Source organism: Pavona decussata, unplaced genomic scaffold, assembly GCF_977016875.1.
Source record: "Pavona decussata unplaced genomic scaffold, jaPavDecu1.1 SCAFFOLD_179, whole genome shotgun sequence".
Taxonomy (NCBI): domain Eukaryota; kingdom Metazoa; phylum Cnidaria; class Anthozoa; order Scleractinia; family Agariciidae; genus Pavona; species Pavona decussata.
The window spans coordinates 558,320-583,336 of record NW_028145589.1 but is presented as its reverse complement, the minus strand read 5'-3'; the positions used below and the strand labels follow the sequence as shown (position 1 = coordinate 583,336).

The window sequence follows — 25,017 nt, the reverse complement described above, 5'->3', positions numbered from 1 at the left end:
TAACCTCCCTCAGTTGTTTTAGCCTTGCTACGGGCCTGTTATGTGAACCGCTTTCTTCACAACTGATATTCAATCATTAAACAATGAAAGGGACCTGCCTGTATGTCTGTCTGTCTCACTCGTATCACTCAGAGGCAGACAGAGAGAGAAAGAGAAAGACAGCGAGACAGCGAGACAGAGAGAGAGAGAGAGAGAGAGAGAGAGAGAGAGAGAGAGAGAGAGAGAGAGAGAGAGAGAGAGAGCCAGAGGCACGGGCACTTTTGTAACGAAAAAAGGGCACTTTTGTAACGTGATAGGGAACTTTTGTCACGAAGCTAGGGAACTTTCGTAACCCAGGGCACTTTTGTAACGTCACTGGGGCACTTTTGTAACGTTCGATAGGGCACTTTTGTAACAATAGGGCACTTTTCTAACAAACTGGCACTTTTGTATCAAGTTGTACAAACTCCAACTGTTGTTGTTCCCATTATTTAGAAAACAGGTTATGCACATGATTAAACGCGATAACCTAAAGTACCGTATTTATTCGAATGAACGCCGCGGCTTTAAATAAATTTTGGGCACTTAAAGGGGAAGTATCACGCAAATTTGCTGTCATCTCAAAACCCAAAAATGTTTTGTCTGTCAACAGAAACAACGAAATGATTGTCAAGTTTGTTAAAAATTATCATCCCAGTGCAATAAAACTGTCGATTAGTGCCTCTTGCCAGTGACAGGGTTGGCCGGTTTGGATTGAAACTTGAAAAATATTAGGTTAATGTTTTTGAAGTTCTCGCATTTTTGTTTCCAAAATGCGCTAGAACAGATCACAAGTTGTTTCTTTCAAAAATTGAGTTGATTTCGTTCCTCTCGTTATTCTAGAAACATTTGGCAGCTGATTGAAGGTCTTATTTCATCATTTTTAACAAAAGATATCAAAAAACCCATGATACTTCCCCTTTAAGATGCGGCGTTTATTTGAGGGCGGCGTTTATTCGAGGGCAGCGTTTATTGCAAACCTTGCAACAATTGTGAATTTATTGTGTCATTTAAACGTCTGTCAAGCTTATTGAATAACTTCCTACGCGCCAACACTGAGAACAACTTATTTGCAAAAGTCACTGGCAAAAGAAAGAGAGAAATCAGACTAGTTGTACTGGCAAGATTCTCGGCTGATACCACGGAATTGCGCATCGCAGAAGTTTTAGAGAGACTGAGCTAAGCAGCCAAGCTACGAAGTATAGCCACTTTGAACTGAATAACATTACAATCGAGAAAAATAAATTTCCGCGACTGGTTTAAAAAAAAAAAAATGGTTACAAAAAGATAAGTAGTTGAATTGCTTATATTGGTGATAAATAGATGCTTCGAATAAACGCCGCAATGTCGAGAAAGATCGCGGGGTTTATTTGATTTTTGCTTGTCCCTGCGGCGTTTATTCGAGGGCAGCGTTTGTTCGAGGGAGGCGTTTATTCGAATAGTTACGGTACACTTATTTCACTTTATGACCAAGACGCTGAAGCACACATTTCAACTTTTTGTGTATTTTAAGTATTGCTTGTGTTACTTCACTATTTTCAAACGAACAAGATGCAATTTAGTTACTTTTGTTAACTTACCTGGAACTAGCATATTCCTTTATTTCATGGGAAAATCAATTACAACAGAGTTAATAGCTTATTGATGCTGACGGGATATGATAAACGTGCGGGGGCGTTTGATTGCCCATATCCTGTGCTATGTTTAAAAAGAAAATGACTTCCTGAAAATTTTTAAAGTGGAGCACATTGGCTATAATTACCGAGCTTGCCGAATACAAGTTACAGGTGAAATCTACAATCTAGCTTTGTAGTAATAAATGAAATTGAGTTTTCTTAATTCAAATTGTTGGCAAAGCATACCGTGAAAAAAGTAGCAATAAACGCAACATACATGAACTATCATACATTTTCAAGTATTCCCTAAAGCCGCGGCTACAACATTTTTTCTTCTTCTTTTTTTCCTTGTAAAAGTAATATGATTTTTGGAAATATTGTGCCACTAGCGCGTGGTAAGAATGGTACGTACAACAACCCTAACAGAGCTGAAGAAACAGCTTAACAACTAACCTAAATGTCGAGTGTCTTTACATCATCCGAGTGCAATTTCCGCTACAAGAATATTCCAAACATTGCGTTAACCACGCAAACAAAAGAACAAATCGTGTGGCTGCGGCTTTCTGGGTATTTTTCGACAACTGCAACGTTTTGCTAAAACAATGAACAATCTCGCATGCACTTGGATCAAGTGTCTTAATCATGGGCAATAGAGCAGTTTTCAGGTCAACATCAACAGTTATTGTTGCTCCTTTGGGTTGATGAGGTCTGAAATTGAACAGAAACACCGCGCGCTAATTTATTTTTTTACTGGCCAAAGTACTAAACTTTGTGCTAAAAAGTATTGAAAACCACTCCATTACCTAATGTCTTTATCATGCTTAACATTAACTCAACCGAACGAGAACAAGATAAACTTATTGCAAATACTTGCCATAGAAGAATTTTACAACAATCCGAGGTACAGCCAGTCCGCGAGAGGTGTAATCCTCGGAAAATCCTGAATGCTTTGTTAACTGGGCCTATTTAAATTGTGATTGGCAACTTTTTGCAACTTTTCGGGGAATGTGAGAAACTTTGTAGCAAAGAAGCAAATTTCTACAACATTTCCTCCGCATAGCAAATACTTGTCATAGAAGAATTTTACAACAATCCGAGGTACAGCCAGTCCGCGAGAGGTGTAATCCTCGGAAAATCCTAAATGCCTTGTTAACTGGGCCTATTCAGATTATAATTGGCAATTTTTTGCAACTTTTCGGGGAATGTGAGAAACTTTGTAGCAAAGAAGTAAATTCGTGCATGCAACATTTCCTCCACATCGAAACATTTAATTTTGAAAGCAACTTTCAAGATTTGTCAGAAATGCATTTTGTACGTATTCTAATTATGTTTTTATAAGCGATCTTTTGGAGCAAGTTTGACACAATCTTGAAAGGCCTACTCTAAACTAAGAATGTTGAACCCACTCGCCTTTGGGCCCTTTTAGTTATCTGCTTGTTAGCAGGCGTAGGTTGCACATAAGGCCAAATTATCGCTTTTACGCGTCAAAGTTTAAAAATAGTGTTAAACAACCCTAAATGTTTCTAGGTTTGCCCATCTTGGAAGCCCCTCTTTGACGCCTTTCATATTTTAACCGTTTAACCGGTTGACGACCGTGTCCAATGAAACTAACAGCGCTAAAACCATGAGAAAGGAGAATAGTTTCTTGGTATGACCCTTAATTAATAATACGTATAAATTATGGCGTGAATTAAACTGCATAAGTTACATCTCAGACGGGCCTCTTGTGTGTGTTCCTTTAAAATGAATGAAACACACCCTTCGTTCAAAGTTTTACGCCGATGTTGAATGTTTGGATGTGTTCACACTTGTAAATTTCAATTTTATGATCTTGGATCGCTTTGTTCGCGCCTTTTCTCCGCCAATAGATTGCGCAAGCAAATAACTCATCTGATACCCATTCTGGAGCTCAGTTGAGAAGAAAAAAGGGGTGGGGTCGTTTGCATCTCGTCAGCCACCGCCTCCTTGTTTTAACCAAAGCCTAACTGGAAATTCGTCCGTAGACAACTAGATGTATTGAAATTCTGAAAAATCCTCTCAAAAAGAAAAAATTGAATAAAAACAAAGACATAATGGCAACTGCAGTTAATAGAAAAACGCGAGATATACGCAAAAGGCAATTATAAGTAGTTTAGAACAACAAAGATTTACAGGACTGGTGCACCGTGCGTTAGTTATCGCAGTGCCTTCTGATTTCCATCATTGTCTTTAATGAATCAATTGAGTCCATAGTATCACTGCTACTTTATATTTTCTTAATTGAATTTGAACCTCACTGAGGTTTGCCCTGGAGCCTTTAGGGTGTTTTCTTGACACCGACATTGTGGTCAATCTATAATATAAAGGCTTTCACTATTAATTAAAACGTTCCTTTCGGATACGTTTCCGGTATGTAGAAAGGCACAACAGCAATATTTTACATGTAAACCTATTCCCATTATAGCTTTCATGATCATTCACCGATGCAATGAGTCACACATTCAACTATGTAAGCAATATATCAGTATCCTCAATAACGCAAAATGCGGCAAGGTTGAATAAACCCTTTTCACAGTGCTAGTTCCCTTTCATTTTATAGGAAAGACGTAAAATTTTTATCACTTATTTCTACTGTGGTAATGTCTAGATTGATGCCCCTTTTGGTTCTTATCTCTAAAGAATTTATGTAGAAATCACTTGTTGGAACTTCTAGCAAATAGGGACGTTTTGTAACGTTGCCGGTTTTAAGACATCGGTAACTTAAAAAATTCATAAAAAAATAATAATACATCCAATTCACTTCAATCTTTCTTTGTCAAATTACCAAAGGACGTCTTAATCTTCCCTCAAAATCGTGTGAATGTTGGTTAGTTCAAATTGGCTAAATTGCTTTTTCAAAGTGACGATGCAAAAAACGGGCTTTTTCCGAATCGTGATTCTTTTCATGGACATGAAAAGTCCAACACAAACACGGCGAAATTTTCTGGGCCGCAAAATCTCCAATTTAAATTACTGTGGTAATCGAGAGAATGGTATGGCATAGAAATGGTAAGGCAATAGCTACAATTTGGCAGGGAAATCGATCAAAAAGCTTTTTTAAAAGTGCTTACCACGGAGTAGGGATCTTTTGTAACCTCCTAGCCATAAAAAAGCGTCTTAATCCCTTTGATTTTAAGGTTACTTCTTGAATTTTGGCCTGCAAGGGGTTAATTATAAAAGGCTTCCACTGAAAAGTTGGTGTGCGTTACCACGTAAAAATCGGCAAATTATTGCAAAAGGAGGGAAATGTTACAAAAGTGCCTGACGATACCTATGGAGAGAGAGAGAGAGAGAGAGAGAGAGAGAGAGAGAGAGAGAGAGAGAGAGAGAGAGAGAGAGAGAGAGAGAGAGAGAGAGAGAGAGAGAGAGAGAGACAGAGAGAGAGAGAGAGATAGCGGTTGACTGGGTTCACTAATTTTCACTGATGATTGGAGATCAATGAGTCTACTCTATTTTATTTACCCACGTGTATTTACTTCTGTTTGGCCTGAAAATGAACAAATGTTGACTGGGAGAGATAGCTGGCACACTGTACAAGGTATCTGTTGTAACTAAGCGGTCCATATCTTTTTCGTAAATTAATCAAAGCTAACTTGATACGAAAACCAGTAAGGACGTTGCCTCCTAATACAGAAGTATTTATGCACTGTTTATGACTATGCAGGAAAATCAGATCCTGGTACGGGCTACTGCAATCCAGAAAGAAAATTGGGGGTAGCAGGGCATTTTGTTTAGAGATAATTAAGCAATAATCAAGATTCCAGAAGGCAGTAAAATACAAAGCAATGTATGGGGTTTTATTCCAAATTGAAGCTTTATTAACTTTTGAAAAATGCATGGCTACCCCCAATTTTCTATTTTGTAATAACAAGAGTACTTGCTAAGTGCTGCTTTCTCTGCATAGTTTTCTTTCTCTGAGACACATGGGCAGATAGTGGGTAGGAAGACAAAGTCGTATTATTGCTCGTTTTTTCCCGTCCGTCTTGACTTTGTCCTCGTCCCCACTGTCTGCCCCTGGGTCTCTGAGGATGCATAGTTTTAAACCACGCAAACAATATTCCTGTATTAGTAGGCACACCACCCATAGGAAACCTGAGTTTCATGAGATACGCAAAACATATGTGTAGGCACAAAAGTATGCACCGTCCTTAGTTAAGATGATTCCCTTGAATTGCATTGAGCATTCCTACTGCACATAATGTCTTACGTCATTACGGCGCGCACACTAAAAATATGATGTGTTTCCCTTCATGCTAAGCTCAGCCAATTATAAAATGGCTTTTTTTTTTCTTCTAAACGACCACCGTGACCTACCATTTTTATCGCGTTATGTTAACTTTGCTATTATCCTCTTTATGTTTAGAAAATCTTTAGAAAAATTTGATGGCAGAAAAATGAGTTATTGCCAGACATACGAGCTTGCCCACCACTCGCGGGTATAAAATAGAGCTACTGAGAACTCGCATGCTAGTAACATTCTGACTTGATACTACTTCACATTTTGCTTCCCTCCCAAGAAATTCAAATTTTAGTTGCCGATTATACCTTATAAATTTTATGTATTACGTTTTTCTAAGTTCTGCTTTATCTATGTAACTTCTGTTATCACCCGACATGGCAATAACGGATCAAATAAACTCATTTTTGGAAGCGAATATTGCAAGCGATTATGGGATAAATTGAGTGAACGTTAGCTTTTTCGCGGACATGGTGAACTATCTTTTTTATTACATTTCTCGAAATAGTAGTGAACTATCACAGAAAGTTTGAGAAAATTTTCACGACAATTTTTATTTCTCGGGAATCACCTTAATACTGCCTCTTGCTATTGGTATTCAAGGTTTTTATTTGATTCTGAATACCGATTTCATATTTTTTGGGAGGCAGCATGGTCGAGTGGTCTGGACTTGAAATCCGAAGGTCCCAGGTTCTGTCCGCAAGCTGGAGTTGTTTCTCGGTAGCGCCTGTAAATAGCCAGCTAGTCTGCCTCCTGCCAGTTGGGATTTATTAATCATGTTATGTTCAATTTAAATTATTTCTTTGTAAAGTTTAATTCTCGGGCCCACTAGCATTTGTGCTATAAACACTGCCGAGGGTAAATAAAGGTTATTTATTTACTTTCATTTATTTTTAAAGGCATTTTCTTACCATTCAGAGATCATAAACGCGATATCATCGATCACTTGGAGGAAACCAAAGCAAACTCAGTTCGCGCTATGCGATCCTCTGACGGACCGGGAGAAGCTTTTGATGTACTGAGCAACAGAAAAGGTCCAACCTGTGGCACTAAAGAGGAACCAAGGTCATGGTGGTGGATTGACTTGGGCGAGAAGAACCTTTTGTTCGTCACTCACTGTACCTTGACACATAAAAAGGAAGACCCCACCTTACCCAAGTGGAAACTTCAAGGGTCAACTGATGGTCGCGACTGGAAACCACTGCAAATAACTAGAAAGGAAGAGTTGAAAGATGCCAGCTACCTCACAGCCACGTGGTGTGTCGATGGTAAAGTGAATGCTTATCGCTACTTCAAGATTGTTCAAACCGCCAAAAACTCAGACGGAAAACATGGCATTTTCCTTTCTGGTATTGAGCTGTACGGTGTACTCCTTGAAATACGGCCTCTGGAAGAATACGTAAAACTTGAAGAATATTAATTAAAGTTCAATTCACACATTTTAAGAAATACAAAATTAAGCAGATAGTACGTTATATTTTTACACTTATCAATGTAGTAGTTATGTTATAACTGATTATACACTGGCCACTGGCAGATGCAGTATACATACGTGAGTGGTTCAGTTTTATAAATCGTGGTAAAATAAACAAATAGCGACCTAGATTAAATGAAATAAATGAAGAAGCGTTATAAAGTCGAAATTAGCTCGAGAAAATTATGAGTTGTCTTCTATCTACTCATAAATTGCAGGTAGCTCTATGCATCGGTCTTGTGTTGTTTGTTACGATTTTTAAATGTAACAATATTCTGGCAGTGATCATTTCTAGATAAGTCGTGAGGAGGCGTACAGTACGCAAAATTTTCGAAAACCTTGGGTAGGCTAGGTTAGGATAGAATGGAGTAAAAAGTAGAGTAGAGCGGTTAATAAGCATGTTACACAGGGGCGATCAAATGATGTCACGCTAGGTGTTGCATAAATAACAAGAGTTACAACTACTGCCGTCCATTAATGATATGTTTCTAAAACTTATTATTTTCTTGAATTTCTTTAATGCGGGAGCGTTTCTTTCTTCGCTAGCCAGCTTAAACCAAGTCGTGGGCCTAGATATCGTAAGGAGTGCCTGTCAGATTTTAAGATAGGTACAATGGAACCCTGTTAAAACGCCCACCTTTGGGTCGTAGAAAATGTTTTCGTAACAACGGGGTGGTCGGATTAACGAGGTTGTAAAACTAAGCCGGGAAATGGCTGGAATTTCAATTGTTCGGGGCACAAAAACTGGTCGTAATAACGAGGTGGTCGTAAGGCGGGGTTCCAAATGAATGTCCTTTAACCTTTTTTCGTTTAGCAAAACTAGGTTAGTCCTATAAAGATCTCGTACGAGGAAGTCTTGTGCAAGTACACTAAACGTAGTGCTCTTTCCTGTTCTCAGTTTTCTAGACTGCAAGCAGTCCCTTTCTGGATAGTCGAGAGGGCGTGCGAAGTAGCCGAGCGCGAAAAAACTAGAGCAAACGAGTGGATGGGGGCCTGGGGAGAGGCCTCTCCCCAGTCTCTTCTCGTTTATTCTCCTCGCTCCAGTCTCGCTGCGCTATGAGCGCACCCTCTCGACTGACCAGAAAGGGACTGCTTGCAGTCTACTAGTTTTCTTTTATCGGAAGTCCTGGCAAGTGCCATAATTTATATTTTTTTTCTGACAATATGTGAGGTGTCGGACAATGGCAGATTTAAATAGAGTGAGCTTTGCTGAGACCGGTAGCAGGTTTTTCGAACGGGACAGGAGATCTACTTGCTAGACCAGCTTTCCTTGCACACTTAGCAATGTGGATGCTAAAGCTCAAGTTGCTGTCCATCAGTACCCAAACCAATTGGAGTGTATCTTTCTGTTGAAGAAGCATTGTCCACTAGTTTGAATACTAAATCCTTATCCAGATATAGCAGACCACCTTATCTGATAAAGACTGAAAATAGTATTCAATCGTATTCAATGGGCTATTTAATACTGATGTCAACTGGCTGCCTGGCTCCGCTAGTCCCTATGGTTATTCCAGGCAGCCAGTACTCTAATTATTACATTTAATATTTTCTTTGTTGTAATTTTATTTTTGAGCAAGAGTGAGTACAAATAAAGACAGATTGATGCATTCTATACGTTGGAGTCATTTTCGAAAGGACCAATCGCCAAAAACGTTAATGCCTAATCCATCCCGGCCATAACAGTCATACAACAGTTTTTAAAACCTTATCCTTTCGGAGAGGTAGATGCCTTAGTTTATAGATTGTCTAATGAAGTAATGTTCCCACCAGCGGGTAAATCTTTGAAATAAATAAGCACATAATAAGGCATTGAAAGAAAGGCCATATCTATTGTTTTAGCTATATAGACATTCAATACTGCACACTTAAAGAAAAGGCAATTTGTATTTATTCACAGATCGTTCGTGTTTCCATCTTTAATTTAAGAATTCCTCCATCGAAAAGGTCTAATTAGTGAATACAGTAGTACAGCTTACATTACGAGTTGAATACTGTCAATGCATTGCCTTTTCTATAGTGTACAGTGGGGTTATATTGGGGTTTTTTTGTTTGTTTGTTTGTTTGTTTGTTTATTTGTTTAATTGCAACACACATATAAGAAAGCCGCTTACAAAACAATATGTCCACTACTCACTACTTATTATATAATACTTATACTACTTACAATTCAATGCAATACTTGCGCTACTAACAATACGACACTTATACTATCTACAACGCTAAGACTACAATACAATACCTACACTATAGTACATTACGATACTTATACTACTTATAATAGAATATTTGTACTACTTACAGTTCATTTTAAGGGTTCATATACAGTACTACGACTACTTACGACTTATATTGTTTATTACCGTGGAAAACCTTCGTATATAGTACACAAACATGTTTTTTCTACCGTAGACCTTATGAACTGTTATTGCTGGCAATTAGCGTTAAAAATTCCTTGCAAGAGTATTTGAAGTCTAGTTTATTGTCTACTCTTTGATACTTTACTTGGCTCAACTTATACAAAAACTGTAGTTTTAAGGCTGATTGTCATTGCTTGATTGCTAGAAAAAGTGTTCAATCTGAGAGAACATATGGAAACATCACACGCGGCCACTCAGGAATCAAGTGATCGAATACATGACTGTAAAATTATTGTATATCCTGATTTTAGTGGTTTTCCGTATGACCGCTCAGAATTTGAAACGGCGGGATTGCCGGCAGTCGCTAGGGTCTACATAGAAATCTGGCTTTTATCTTATTTTAAGGTCACAACAAGCGAATCCTTTAGATGGCGAGCAGTCGTCCTTTTTGGCCTCATATCACGCGCGCAAGTGACGGTAAAATTATGTAAATTAGAAAAGTGAACGCTTTTCTCGCAGTACATCCATCGCGCTACAGAACTTAAAAGAAAAAAGAGACCTATTGCAGTCTACGTATCCTTAGATTCCTCTTACACAACAAAGAATGATCATACGCCTAGCTGCTGGAGGAAGCGGGGTATATGACACTGTATTCTTTAAATGTCGTCATTTTGATAATTCCCCGTTTTACTTGAAACACAATTCTAATGACTACTCTACGTTCTGTTAATTATTCTTTAAGAGTGAATATGAATATGTGAAACATATGTTTGAACTGCGGGTGAAAGAGTTACTGGAAGAAAGATCCTCGCAGTTGTGGTACGCAACTTAAAGCAGTCGCAACTGCTTAAAATGCGTAAATAACTGCAAAGATCTTTCTTCCGGTTAATGTTCTTTAAGAAGTACCAACATTTGGAGCCTTAATGTGCCGTTGACAACTGCTTAATGACATACACTCCGTTAAGATACGGAGCCGGCTACGTAGCTCTCAGAATGCCTCGATCCTTCCCCGTCCTCCTTGGCGCGCATTCTAATGTGACGTCACGATATCGTCCTCGGCCCCAAGCCGCTAAAGCTCGGCAAGTTCGATCAGCCCGTTAAGGCATGGGGCTGAGGGACGTAAAAGAGAGGCGGCAAGGACCACTACGAATTTTAAATTTCATAACTCAGTTTGGCTTGAAAAAATAAATGATTGGTTTGAAAAAGCAACAAAACATTGTTTTATACATATCTACGAGAAAAAACGACATAAAAACCGACAGCCGGTCACATGGAGTTGGGGCTTTCGTTCAGCGAGAGAAAGTAGAATTCTAATGTTATAGTAGGATACAATGTGTAAAGAAATTAAACGTGACTTGTAATTGGTGACAACTTGAATGAAGTAAGACGTTTTTTACATCAAATTGTAAAACAAGGTTAACACAATCAGCAGAAGACTGGTGAATCGAACAGTAATGGCAGCAGCGCCTGCAAATAAGAGAAAATATTAAGGTTTTAACATGAGTTTCAGTTGTCAAGTCATCTGTTTTATAAGTGTAAATGAATGTGCTTATAGAGCCTGATCTAAGTGGCCTCCCTTTACCAGCCTAGCTACTGAAGAGCAGAGGACATGAATAGCAGAGGACTTATTCAGGTTTCAGATCCACCCCTCCTTGTTGCCTGCATAACAGAGTTTTACGAATTGCCGGACGATTTTTAAAAGGAATCTTGTCACCGAGGATGGACTGGGTTCGTGTTTGCTTTAGCCTCATGACTGTAAAGGCAAATTTCCACTTGCTGATTTATTTTATCGGTCCGATAAGTAGCTTGGATTGCCTACATGGGGCAATTTACACGTTACCACTTTTCGCCGATTTTTTTCCTTCTGTTGGTGTAGCACAGGATGGCAGTCGGCCTGATTAAGAAACTCCATGTCACAATTTTTTTATAAATCAGACTGGTTTCCGTCCACTCACTCATTTTTTAGCCAAATTGGGACAAATCGGTCCTATTAATTGGTACGTGTAAATAAGTCTTAGATCCTTAGGTGCATACTTTAGTGCTAGTGCAAATTTTCTCATGCATAATCAAAAAAATAAATTGTTAAAACTGGATCCTGTTATTATGTAATTCCAGGGATTTGATTGGCTTAACGGTCATGGTATATGAGCCATTATACCATGCCCGTGAAATAGAGACCATTCTGGTTGTTCTTACAAAGCGAAATCAGCAAGATCTAGCAATATTTCTTGATTGTGTTTAATAAAACAATTACTCTACTCACGCTTGTTGGATTTGAGATAATTATAGCTAACTCGACGCTACGCATCTCAGTCGTTAGCTATCTATGATCTCACATCCAACAAGCGCGAGTGGAATAATTGTTAAATGGTAGCTTGTCAGATGGATATGTTGTGGTTCAATTTTACCCTTGGTTTAAATTTTATTTCCCTTTGTTTTGGGGTATGGTAATGTATGATAATGAGTTTAAAACAATGGAAAATAAAAATTAAACTAAGGATAAAATTGAACCACAACATATACATCTCCGTACTGTTATAAGATCACGTATGTAATCTTAATTCTGTTGTACTAACCTGCATGCACATTTACATATTGTACACCCAAATTTTGTTTTGGCAAGACCGTTTGGGCATCCTCCAGGAAGATAACAGCCTGGCATGGCACAAACATCTGCAACAAGTTTAGTTTAACACACCATTAAGCTGAGTTTCGGTCTTTAATCAGTCTAAGTATAATATTGTGTCAGTTCTAAAATTGAAAGAGGAAATGAAATATCCTGCCTTTTCTGCAAGACGAAAAATCCATCAAAATTTCATTTTATCAGAGACCTCAAAAAAGAAAGCGTCAGAACCTTTTATCTTAAACAACAATAAACGTGCTTTTTGCCGGCGCACACCTCAGTAGTGAAAGCTTCTTTGTCCACTACAGTTGCCCATAATGTAATAACCTGAAACATAATTCACGACTCACTTACAGCCGAGAGTCAAACTGATTCCTTCCCAGTAAACACCGTTCTCTTTCACCACACTTTCACTAGAAGAAAGACAACAAAGCATGATACAATGTGTTAATAATGTGACGAGACGAACCGCTAATCAATCAAGCGTACAGCGGTAAGACCAAGTCCTCACTTTAACCAACCAGAGCAGACATAACCAGTGCAATGAGCCAATCAGTCCCCAGTTGTTCAAAGAGCAGATAATTTTATCCACTGGATAGGTTGCTATCCGGCAGTTAAAATGTGTGCAGTATTTTCCCGATAATCCTAAAATTTGTGAATAGAGTAGGAGCATATGTCAAATTTAAGTATGGGATTGCGTGGAAAACTTGCCAGAAGCGTTGGTTGGAGTACATTTGCTCCGCTGGATAGCGACTTATCCAGTGGATAAAGTTATCCGCTCTTTAAACAACCGGGACCTGAACTCGAAAACGAAAACGCGTGCAAGTAAGCCAAGAGTGGTTTTGCTTTGGTTTCTCATTGGCTGAGAAAGTTGTGCAAAGTTTGCGAACCAATCACAGAGTGAAGTAAGGCAAAATCAAATCAAGCACATACTTTCCACGTTAACAGCTTTAAAATAACGTGTTTCATACGTTCAAAAAAACAAACTGCGTAGATCATTGACACGCGAATCACAGTTTTCGGAAAAAAATTGCAAGCGCCGCCAGCTCAGAATGTGTGAGAAGGAGCTTTGGTGTTCGATCTCACTAGTAATCCAGTCCTTTCCGTTTGCCTCCAACATTTACTAGCTACTCTTCCACAGATGACTTATAAAGGTTCCTACATTTTTCACAATCTGCTTGTGAAATACTTAATACTGGTTTAACCTTATTGTGATTTTGCCAGCTGGGTACTTCTTTGGGGATGTCCATTTTATTTGGAAACTGTTCCACTCCATGTCGCTGGTAGAGTTTTGCACCACTTCATTCTGAAAACAAAAATAATGAAGCAGTGCAGGGTTGATTAGTACGTGTGAGTAACACAAATGCGCCCCTAAACCTACATGCGCATTCTATAACGATAAGACTACTCAGAACAAGAACGCTTCTCTCTCCTCCGCAGTGGCTCCTTCATAAAAAAAAAAATAAGAGCAAAAAGTTGGGAAGGAAAAACGGAAATGGGGAAAAAAGGGTGCGGGGGACGAACGGAAGAGCTTCCCATCGTCCCCCGCGCTTCTTGTTGGTTCACTTTCTCCAGTCCCTTCTTTCTCTTCGCTCAACCCCCCCCCCCCCCCCCCGCTCCTCATTATTTCACTCTCTCCTGCCCCTTTTTTTGTTCCCCGCGCTTCTCATTGTTTCACTCCGCTCCAGTCCCTTATTTCTCTCCGCTCGAGCGCGAAAGAGGCCTCTGCGGAGGATAGAGATAACGCTATATGAACCTTCAATTTTGTTTCGAATGCCAAGCAGGAAAGGTGGATTTTGCTTTACAAATTTAGTTGACGGCTGATAAAATGAATCAATCATTTTAGTAGTTCCTTTCGCAGTCAAAAGCCATTCTTGGGATAAAGAAACAAAGCTTTCTTTTTCAATCCTGAATTTTTTCAGGCTTTCTTTTCGCAGCTGCTTAAAGTGCAAATAACCCCAAAAATTTTTTTCGCTTAAATAAATCTTTGCACCTGTTCGAAACGCTTTGAGCCTTTTTGCGCCTTTTTTCGACTAAATCTTGACTTTTTATAAGCTGTAAAAGTTACGAAATCTAGCCATCATCTGTCCCATGACCGAGCTGGTAAGGCGCATGGGTCTATTCGTTACATGACGTCACAAACTGCTTTGCATGCATTTTCACAAAGACTCAATACAATGCAAATCAGTTTGTGACGTCAAGTGAGGAATAGACCCATGCCCCTTACTAGCTCGGTCATGAGACAGATGATGGCTAGATTTCGTAACTTTTACAGCCTATAAAAAGTCAAGATTTCGTTGAAAAAAGGCGCAAAAAGGCTCAATGCGTTTCGAAAAGGTGCAAAGATTAATTTCAGCGAAAAAATTTTTTGGTGTTATGTGCACTTTAAGTTGTGTAAATGTGATAGTCTCTTATGTATCATGATTCTTTCCCCTGCAATTCAAATATGTATTTCATACATTTTACTTCCATTTCAATATTTATAAACAATTACAGAAACAGCCCTAAGTCCCCTAACTGTTGGTGGCCTTGCACTCGGCGTAAGTTGGATGATGCGGTAAGTTTTTAGCGGACCACTATTCTTCTAAGATGAATAGTATTCCGCTGCGTCCCAGCGGCCAGATACTGTAAGTACAAAAGTTGACTCAAGAAACGAATAACTTGGAAAAGAAAACAACGCACCGAATCAGCTCTGGGATCCTCGTGGAAGTGGCACTCCGTCATGGAGACTCCCTGTGGCAGTGGTTTCACGAAATGTCCACTTTCTTCATCTTCAAACTCATTGTGCACGTAAATAATGAATCCAACAAACTTCTCCGTGTTATTCCCGGTCTGAGTTCCATTCAACGATAATGCCGATGGATGCCAAAAAATAAATGAAGTAAAACAACAGTGCATGCAAGATGGTCACATAACATTAGGAAATAAAAAAATTATAGATACTGAAAACAACACCTGGACGCCCGTGAAATCGTCAACGACTAAAAAGGGTTAAAAACGTTAAAAACAAACGTTCAAAAACCGTTCACTGAGCTGTCTAAACAATTTTGCTTTTTTTCTTAGTTTTGACCTGACTCAGTTGACTATCAGTATGGTAAACTGTATATTCCTTTCTTCCGTAAATATGCTATATGTTATTTGGCACTTAAGTATTGTTTAAGTATTGTTTATGTTGTCTGGGCCATCAATAAAAAACAAAGAAGTTGGTAAGTATGATTTATCCAGTAACAAGTGTAAAAAGAAACAAACAGCCTACTACACAGAATCTCTCCAAGCTCAACATGAAACTTCTACCAAGACCCAGAGTCAGAGAGAGAAGGGATGCAGTGGACTCTCCTGCAGCGGACATCAGTGCACCACTGTAAGAAGATGCTGTACCTCGATCTCTAACACAGGACACTGTCAGGTTCGCTGGTTCACAGCAGCCAAGTTTCACATGAATGTTTGTTTCCAAATTAAAATCTTTCTGATGTGGATGCCTCACTAAGGCAGACAAGTTACAATCAATTCACGTCACGCGTGACAGGTATTTTTGAAATTGGAACGGAGTTTTGAAATTTACATGCCAGTTTTGAACATTACCAACGAGATTTCAGAGTTCCCGTAGAAATGTCCTTAGTTTATTGATGGTATAAAGCTATGCATTTTTCTTTACATTACAGCATTAAGTATTTCTAGAATAACAATAATTGTTTCTGAAGTATTTTGAATCTTGTTTCTTTTGTGTTAATGCGTCTTTTTTGGAAATATTTCCAGAGAAATGTTGAACATTCCATTGACATGTGGGACATTACAAAGAAAACTTTTGAATGTTTATTTCATTCTTTGAAATACTGGTCACGCATGACGTGAATTGACTGTAAACAGGTCGAGAGCTTGAGCCTTGGAGAGAAATGCCTCATTAGACAAAGCCTAATCAGCATATTCACTCTGATTGGTTCAGGCATGTTGCAAAAGAGAGTCATAAAAATGCATTAAAATCAAAGGACAAAGCTAATGAAATACCAACAATCAATTGAAAACCATTTCTTAAATACAAAATTAGAACAGCTCTGTCATGTACTTAAGAGAGTTCCGAGAACACACATAGACAAGATGGCGGTTCACTACAAACACGTTTTTATTCAATCTATGCGTGCGCATGCAATTACTATATATGGTAAATGCACAGGGAGACCATAACAATTCCTCCACACAAAATTAGTATGTCCCTGGTTTGTAACTGAGCCTAAGATCAGTCTCAAGGAAACAACTAAATCAACTAACAGTGTCCGGTAACCTTTAGTCTCTAAGAAAAATAGAAAAATCGTTCAGAGATCAATTCTCTGTGGTGCCCTGCGCACTCTCTGAGGGTACCGCCGCTCACGGACCGTAGGACTGGCTGGGATTGCTTCAGGAGCTTCAGGAACTGTGGGTGCGGAAACAGGAACCATCCCCGGTTGGTCCGCCTCGGGAATCTCTGGAACTGTACCAACCACATTGGGTGGAGCCCTTAGTTGGATTGGCGCTGGTGGTGTGCTAGCCACTTGGGGTCGGCGGACCTCAGCAGCGTCTGTGTCAGTGACCTCAACATGTGTGCTCAATTGCTGTTGGCTTCAACTGGTCGATATGACGACGCCAAACAATCCCTGGTGCCACCTGCACCTCGTACATCAGCGGACCTGTCTTGCTGACAATTAGCCCTGAGCGCCGCTTCAGATCCCCTCGATAATCTCGTGACATCACGAATCGCCAACCTCTAACTGACGACGCTGTCGATCCTTCTCATTCGCGGCTCTGATTCTCTGCTGGTGCTGTTTGGTTAACCATCTTACGGTTCAAGTCGGGTTTTACCAAATCTAGGCGACTGCGCAACGGCCTCCCAAGAAGTAACTGTGCTGGGCTCACACCAGTAGTGGAGTGAGGAGTGTTCCTATAAGCTATGAGGAACTTTGCCAACTTCTCCTTCACTGGCTTCGAGCTTTGATGCATGGAACGTAATGCCAACTTGAAAGTTTGCACTGCCCTCTCTGCTAGATCGTTTGTAGCTGGATGGTATGGTGCTGATGTAATATGGCGGATGCCATTGGACCTGACGAATGCCTGGAACTCCTCAGAAACAAATTGTGCACCAGTGTCACTAACGAACTGCTCAGGAATTCCGCATCTGGCTAACAAATCGCGTAGGACTTTGATGCTTGAACTTGAAGTGCTGGAGCTAACCGGAATCACTCCCGGCCACTTCCTGTGCGCATCGACAACCACTTAGAACATGGAGTTCTGAAACGGCCCGGCATAGTCGATGTGTATGCGTTGCCAAGGGGCAGTGGGCCACTCCCACGGATGCAGTGGAGCTTTAGTAGGCATCTTCTGGTTTAGCTGACACCCGCTAGAGGCTTTCGCAACCTCTTCCAGTTGGGCGTTGATATTAGGCCACCGGCTCCTCGGTAGTGCTTTCATCTTTACCACACCCAGATGCCCGTCGCGTGCAGCTCCTTCAACACTCTGTCTTGGAGCTTATTGGGAGTTACCACTCTCATTCCCCATAGAATGCAACCTTGGTGAACCGTCAGTTCATTGTGCCGCTCGTAGTAAGGCTTGTCTCCATCTACGCGAGCAGACCACCCTTTCACAATAGACTCGTGCACCCTTGCCAGGACTGGGTCATGACGTGTTTCTCTGGCAGCTGCTTCACTAGTTACAGGTAGTGGCACAAACTGGGTCGCGTGGAACACCTCTGACGAATCCACTCCCATCTCTTCAAGCTCTTTCTACTGGATGGGGAGACGAGACAGTCCACCAGCATTGCAGTGCTCAGTCGTGCTCTTATACTCTATCTTGTAACCGAAACCAGCCAAGAAAAATGCATATCGATGGAGTCTCGCAGCGGTCATGGCAGGAACTTCCTTCTCTGGTGGAAAATGGCAGTGAGGGGCTTGTGGTCTGTAATGAGTGTGAACCGCCTCCCATAGAGGTATACATGGAACCGTTTCACCCCCCCCCCCCCCCCCAGCTCTTTAGAGGATGGAGAACCCTTTTTTCTCTGAAGGCTCAGCTTTTCCCTTAGGTTTAGGCTTCTTGGGTGGTCTAGACTTGGATAACAAATCGACTGGGTTTGCCTCTTTACCCCCTAGAGAGCTTCAACATCCCCGAAGATTGCTCCATAGCGATGCACTTCGCTACAGCAATATCAAATGTCAGTTCCTCGAGTTTGAGTTTCAAAATCTCTGACATCATTCTCTTATCTCGAATACCCGAAACCAACCTATCTCTGAGCCTTTTCAAACGCATGGCATCATTAAACTTGCAATCCGGAGCTAGATGCTTTAAAACTGCAAACATACTGACTCACCGTTTCTCCTGCGTTACGCACTCGGTTGTCACACTCATACCTGGCGACTAAAGCCGATTTCCGGGGCTTCAATTGCTTTTGGGGACGCTCTACGATCGTGTCGTACGTAATAGAATCTTCTCTTAACAATATCGGGGCCATCAAGTCTTTCGCCAGTTGGTAGGTTTCAGTGGGAAGATTAGTTAACAGGACGGCTTTCTCCTGTTTCGAGTCGATCACTCCATTGGCCACGAGGAAGAATTCTAGCTGTTCTGCATAAGCCTCGAAGTCAGCTCCAACTGTGAACTTCTGAACTTTTCGGATGTTACGAACCGGATTCGGCGCCGCACCAGCCTCGGTTGGCATCTTTAAACTTTGTGTGGACCTTGTATAGTAATGTCTTCACTTTTTCGCAGTAAAATATCCCTTAAGATCTTATCCTCTTCGCCAAAATTGTCTTGTACTGATGAGAGATCCGAGAACACACCTAGACAAGATGGCGGCTCACTACAAACACGTTTTTATTCAATCTATGCGTGCGCATGCAATTACTATATATGGTAAACGCACAGCGAGACCATAACAACTGGAACTTACGTTAGCTGATCTTGAAGAAAAGTTGGCAGAGATGGAAAAAGAGAATGTGATTTTCCTGGGCGCCAATTTTCCTTAGACAAAATAAAGGATGATAATTCAGCCATCCTATTAAGCTCTGATATATATATTTTTTTAAGTATCTTGAGCCAAAATTAGCAAATATGCAGTACTGGAACGTAGGACACTTAATGAGAGAGACAGCCTTATCAAGAGGATGAAAATAAAAATAAGCTCGGAAACTCAAGGAAATTAACATTTCTTGATGAATTTCTTTTAGTATTGAAGCGCCTTAAGGCTGGATTATTTGTGCAGGACTTGCAGACAGGTTTGGTGGTAGTACAAGCCTGGTGTCCAGAATGTGTATAACCTGGATCAATTTGTTGTACTTTGAACTCAAAGACCTTTTCCCTTTTCCATCACCAGAATTGTTAAGTAAAAACATGCCAGACGAGTTTGCCGAGTTTGCAACAACTAGAATAATTTTGGACTTTACGGAGATCTTTATTCAGCGCCCTTCTACCGTGCTTGCACAGTCTGAAACTTGGTCTGATTACAAGCACCACAATACTTAGAAGCAACTGGTGGAAGTCACTCCAAATGGCCAAGTCACCTTTCTTTCAGACCTCTGGGGTGGACGGGTTTCTGATACACAGATATAAAAAGAGAACGTGGAGTTCTAGATTTATTGGGTAGTGACGACAATGTTATGATTGACCGTGGCTTCGACATAAAAGACATTGTGCCTGATAGTGTCACGGTTAATATTCCCCCTTTTTTAGCCGGACAAGATCAACTTACTGCATTAGAGACAGAAGAAACAATGAGTATCGCCTCTGTGCGAATACATTTGAAGAGGGCAATTGGTAGGATAAGGACTTACCGTATTTTGTATGGTAACTTACCCAACACTTTGAGCTCGCTATGCATCACAAATAGACACAGTATGTGGACTATTGACAAATTTTCTTCTTCCATTGCTACCCCCTGCAAAAGCAAAACCCTAGATTCCTTTTGTTTACGCACCTAAAATTATTTATTGGATGTTTATCATTTTGCAAACCCTAGACAATCAGATGGGAGATAAAGCAGCAAACATAAATTTCAAGAAACAAGACAATTAATTTGCCAGTGTGGTTTCCTGAAGTTAAGTTTTGTGGTTTGGTCTCTCGCCTGAGTGGCTCTTAGCGGCTGGTGCTTAACTCGGAGTCCTGTTGTTTTAAGTAGATAGGAGTGTTGGTACTCTTCCTTGATGGGATTCTTGTCCATTGCAGGTTTCTGTACAGCATTCGATCATGCTGCCCCAACAACTTCCCAGTATTCCTTTATACTTTTAGCTGGAGAGAGGCATTATGAGAGTAAAGTGCTCCTGTGATCAAATTTTAGCTCTTTATTTTCTTAAATTTTTGTAAGCAATATGACTTTGCTAGATGTCTTGCCAAAGTTCAGTCCTTCACAAGCTCAGATTTGGAGTCTACCACGATGATCATTAGGCAACTGCGACGCCTATTAATATATACCCATGACAAAATGAGTCTTAGTTTTTTTAACGTTTTTGACTGTAACTAATGTAACACCCAGCAGACATTTAAAGTACTGTCAGTTCTAACTTTACTCAATAGAAGTGCAACTTTATCCTGTGCTGTGATTTGCTTGTGATATCAAGGTTCTTCTGATACATTCTTAGCGCTGTTACATGAAAGGAAAAGTAATGGCGATATAGTAATAAATGATGTAAATTTACTACACAACAATTGTTTACAATTGCTTTTGAAATCGCATTTTCAAACCGGCCCTTTTGCAGCAATATTGGCCATATGGCAAGCAACCTCCGTGCAAGTATAGAATCTTACCCCCGCTGCACTCGTCTGGTAAAAAGCTCAGGGAAAACAGCACGTCTGTAAAAGAAATCTTTGGCAGAGAGTCACTGGTCCACTTCTCCACAAATAGTGGTCTATTCTCTCCAAAGTATACTATAAAAATGATCTTTTTAAGATCTAAGTTAGAACAGTATAGCTGCCCTTGAATTTGTACATAATAATCATGATTTCGTTTTAACCTTACAGTTTCATCGCCAAGTTTCTCCAGAAAAAAAGTTTTATTTGGGTAGGCTTCTTCAATGGTCATGCCTGCTTTGCTTAAAGGGGATTTGATTTCCATTCCCATTTTTCGTGTGTATCCTTAATTGTTTACAATCCTGTCTATGCTTGCTCCCATGTATGGCTTGTCCTTAGACACCAGTAGCCCAAATTTCCTCAACTGTAACAGTAACGCTATTCTTTTTCATTTCCCTTATATAAAGGTTCACTGCCTTTCCTTCACTTTTGATGCCATATTGAGTAGCATCTGATGAAAGTTCGAGTAAAGAAGTGATTTCAACTTATTTGAGGGTTCTACTTTGTTCTTAGCTGCTTTTCCAAAGTTAGAAGCTGTTAAAAGAGATTTCCTCTTTTCAAACCAAAGATTGTTTTCGTTTTGTCCTCGAGTTGTTCTCTCCGTTTCTTCTATTTCTTCTTAGGTAATTGTTAAGCCAGAAACAGAGGAATTAATCATAGATTTTAAGTGCTCAGTGGCAATATCGTAACTGTCTGTAAAAGGTACAGACTCTGGTGCCTCTTTTGTCTCTTCAGAGTCTGACTCCTCTACACAGTTTGACTTGATGTCATGGAACAAAAAATATAAACTGGCAGTGAGACAATTTTGAAAACTTTCACTTAAAATCTTGAAACTGTTTCTCTCTCTTGTTCGCCGATTTGGTGATCTTGGATCAAGTTTTATAACCTTTGACTGAAGACGAATGTTTTTCCTACTAAATCGTATCTTTCTGATTAGCACTAGGTCGAGAGGTTTAGCTGCAACACTTTGGTTGCGGGGTACAATCCATACAGACAGCCGCAATCTACATGACAAAGGCTCGGAATGTTTCAGTTTTAGTAATCCCCTTCTTGTAAAATCTTCAATTGTAAACAACACTCCTCCAACATGTTTACATTTACCTTTTCCGAATAAACCAAGTCCAGCCAGACACGAGCATGCCGCTTGCAAAATGTCGCTCTAAGGTGAAAATTCCACAACAATTCTGTACGGATTCTTTTTCATTGATGGAACAACGCTGACTTTTACATAGGTCTCGCCTTGAAAAACTTTGCGTTCAAGTCGTTTCACATTTCCTTCAAAGAAAAATTGATATGATTTTAGCTTTTTGTAATGTTTGCCCTTCAACAAACTATAGCGGTACTTGCGTGTGGACATGAAGAGGTAATCGCACAGCTGAATGAAGTTGAGCTCTGGAAGCTGTCGCAGGTCTGTTGACCATCCGAGAGCGGAGATTCGTCTCATGATCTTGTCGTATTCGAAGTGGCCACTGTTTTCAGCACAGTTTTCAGCAGTTTGCTAGGTATTTTCGGCCGACCTTAATACCACGTCCCACATAAGCAATGCGTACACTTTCAGAACCAGGTCCGCCCTCATTCCGCCGGCGTTTTCTGCATTGCTCTTAAAAACATCCCTCATATCTTTAACTGTGAGCTTCTGTATATCCTCTAGCGTCAAAATTTCCTTTACTTTATATTTTATGACCATTTTAAGCGAAGATATAACAAACGATACGAAACAGTTAAGTGACAGCTGTGATTTTGCTCTTTTTGTATTTCCCGGGTCAACGCGAGCCTCGACATGATGCTTGAAAAAATATTGAAAACTATGAACCGGAGGCACTCAACAAAATTCTCGAGGGTTTTCACGCAACAGTGCGTAAAAAAGACTTGAAAGACTATATGAGCATGACAGTCTTCGCACTGTAATTGAACGTTACCTAAGAAGGCAAGGTTACAAATACTCAATAAATACAGACCGAGAGTAAAAATGTGCGAAGCAAGTTCTTGAAGATAAAACTCGGCTACTGCAACAACAAGGCAAGCTTAATGTCAAGCGAACGAACAAGACTCGGAAGTCTGGCAAACACTGAATTGAATGAGCTGTGTAAAAGTAAAAGGTGCCACAGATTATGGCGTTAAATTGGGTGACATCGAAACGTAATCTGAGCATATTGGACGTTGAACCCTTTTTGCCTTGCACAACAAGTGTTGCAATATGAGTTAGATAGGACACGCATCGAGAGGCATCAGTAGTGTGATTGTGGTCACGATAAAAGTGGCGACCCTACCAGGACTCCTGTGAAGCGAAGTAGTGAATACCGTGGAGGAACTTAACAAATCAATCAAGGCGAGGCAACAACTGCTAGAGTTTACAAATGCACAAACATCCGATGCCGTGGAGAAGCAAAATCGTGCATCTGTAGAAAGACTGAGGAACACCCTATCTAAGAAAGTAGAGGAAGTTCACAAAGAGTTGAGGCTCAAAGCGGGAAACGATGAAAAGGAAATCCTGACTTGGAGCGCTTACCTTGAAGCAAGGCTACACGTGTTTGAAAAGGCCATTGATAGTCTTGACGTAGCGATTAAGGAGTTTAAGAGCGCAGCGCACGGAGCCGCAAAAGAAGAGGAAGAAAAGGAGGCAGCGCTGATCAGAGATCAGAGATGCGTTTTGAGAAAGCGAAGTTTGAGCAGAAGCTCAACTTAAAAACGAAAATCGAAGAAGGTTGGAAAGATCAAATGAATGAGCAATCGATCAATGCTAAGCTGCCAAAGTTGCAAATTACGAAATTCAAGGGCACGCATACAGATTGGCTGCAATCCTGGAACCACTATAAAGCAGAAATTAAGTCAGCTGACGTGGCTCAAATCACCAAATTTTCATATATTAAGGAGCTGTTAGAACAAAAAAAGCGGCAATTGACCGCCTTCATTTCACCGTTGAAGGCTACGAGAGGTCTTTAAACATATTGAAAGCCAATTACGGGAAGGAGAGCGAAATGATAATTGCGTATGTGAATAACTTCATATCTTTATCAACAATTCATGGAGCCAACCCAAACAAAATTTTGGAATTCTACCAAACGTACCTAACCTACAAGCCCTGGAAACCATGGGAAAGTTAAAGGAAATCAATGGTTACGTACGAATGACGCTGGGCAAGTTGGAGGGAATAAGGGAATGATCATCTAGTTCGTACGGATGACAACTGGCAGGACTGGGACTTCCCGTAGTTGCTTGAAGCATTGCGTAAATGGACTGCGAGAAACCCCCCGAAACCCGACGAAAGGCACAACCAAGAAAAACTTATAACACCAAAACCACAAAGACAAAACATATCACCCCAGCCAACAAGAGCCCAAAAGAAGACCGCGTGTTTACTGCGACAATCCGGCGATCTACTGCGATAAAGTCACCACCACCATCCATAATCGAAGAAAGCAGTTAAACTTAAAAAGAATTGTGCTTTAACTACACCGGAGCGAACCACAGAGCCTCCTAGTGTCACTGCACTTCCGCCTGCAAGTTTTTGTGAGCGTTGGCGGAATACGGTGCCGCTCATCACTAGACACCGGCGCCGGGAGCTCATACGCATCTGCAGCCTTACTTGAAAGACTTAGGAAAACGACCAGTGCGAAAGGAGCGTAGACGAGTTGAAATGATGATGCAGACAACCACACGAGAAATCGAAATTCATGAAGTTGTCATCAAGAGTTTGTCAAGTAAATTTGAGCTTCCTAAACCTTCATTTAACTAGGGTAATCTCGTCAGAATACAAAAGTATATCTGTTATCAATAGGAGTCCTAAATTAAACCTAATAACAAAAATACACGAAAAATAATAAGACAACTAAGTAAATATAAATTAACTATAAATATAGTAAAAAAAAAAACGT

The 25,017-nt window shown here is 40.3% G+C and overlaps 2 protein-coding genes and 2 pseudogenes across 5 annotated transcripts in view; 2 read left to right on the top strand and 2 right to left on the bottom strand.

The window, feature by feature from the left end:
* Nucleotides 1-25,017, top strand: part of LOC146463298 (uncharacterized) — a 74,158-nt gene that overhangs the window by 25,591 nt on the left and 23,550 nt on the right. Inside the window, exon 5 of one of the 3 annotated variants that reach the window (XM_085084559.1) lies at nucleotides 6,789-8,975. The exons of the other annotated variants lie outside the window; for them this stretch is intronic. Within the exon in view, the coding sequence (XP_084940685.1) occupies nucleotides 6,789-7,309 (521 nt within the window). The 3' untranslated portion in view covers nucleotides 7,310-8,975. Of the gene's footprint in view, nucleotides 1-6,788; nucleotides 8,976-25,017 lie in introns of those variants that run through there. 3 annotated transcript variants of the gene reach the window in all.
* The window catches only part of LOC146463297 (uncharacterized), a 50,266-nt gene continuing 34,479 nt past the window's right edge, over nucleotides 9,231-25,017 (bottom strand). Inside the window, exons 1-5 of one of the 2 annotated variants that reach the window (XM_085084570.1) lie at nucleotides 15,026-15,472; nucleotides 13,549-13,649; nucleotides 12,698-12,756; nucleotides 12,297-12,393; nucleotides 9,231-11,187 (exon numbers count right to left, since the gene is read on the bottom strand). In XM_085084570.1, the coding sequence (XP_084940696.1) occupies nucleotides 11,037-11,187; nucleotides 12,297-12,393; nucleotides 12,698-12,756; nucleotides 13,549-13,649; nucleotides 15,026-15,241 (624 nt within the window). In that variant the 5' untranslated portion in view covers nucleotides 15,242-15,472 and the 3' untranslated portion in view covers nucleotides 9,231-11,036. Of the gene's footprint in view, nucleotides 11,188-12,296; nucleotides 12,394-12,697; nucleotides 12,757-13,548; nucleotides 13,650-15,025; nucleotides 15,473-25,017 lie in introns of those variants that run through there. The other variant, XM_085084569.1, reaches the window with a different exon arrangement.
* Nucleotides 19,412-20,254, top strand: LOC146463300 (uncharacterized; annotated as a pseudogene).
* LOC146463299 (uncharacterized) lies at nucleotides 21,230-24,848 on the bottom strand (annotated as a pseudogene).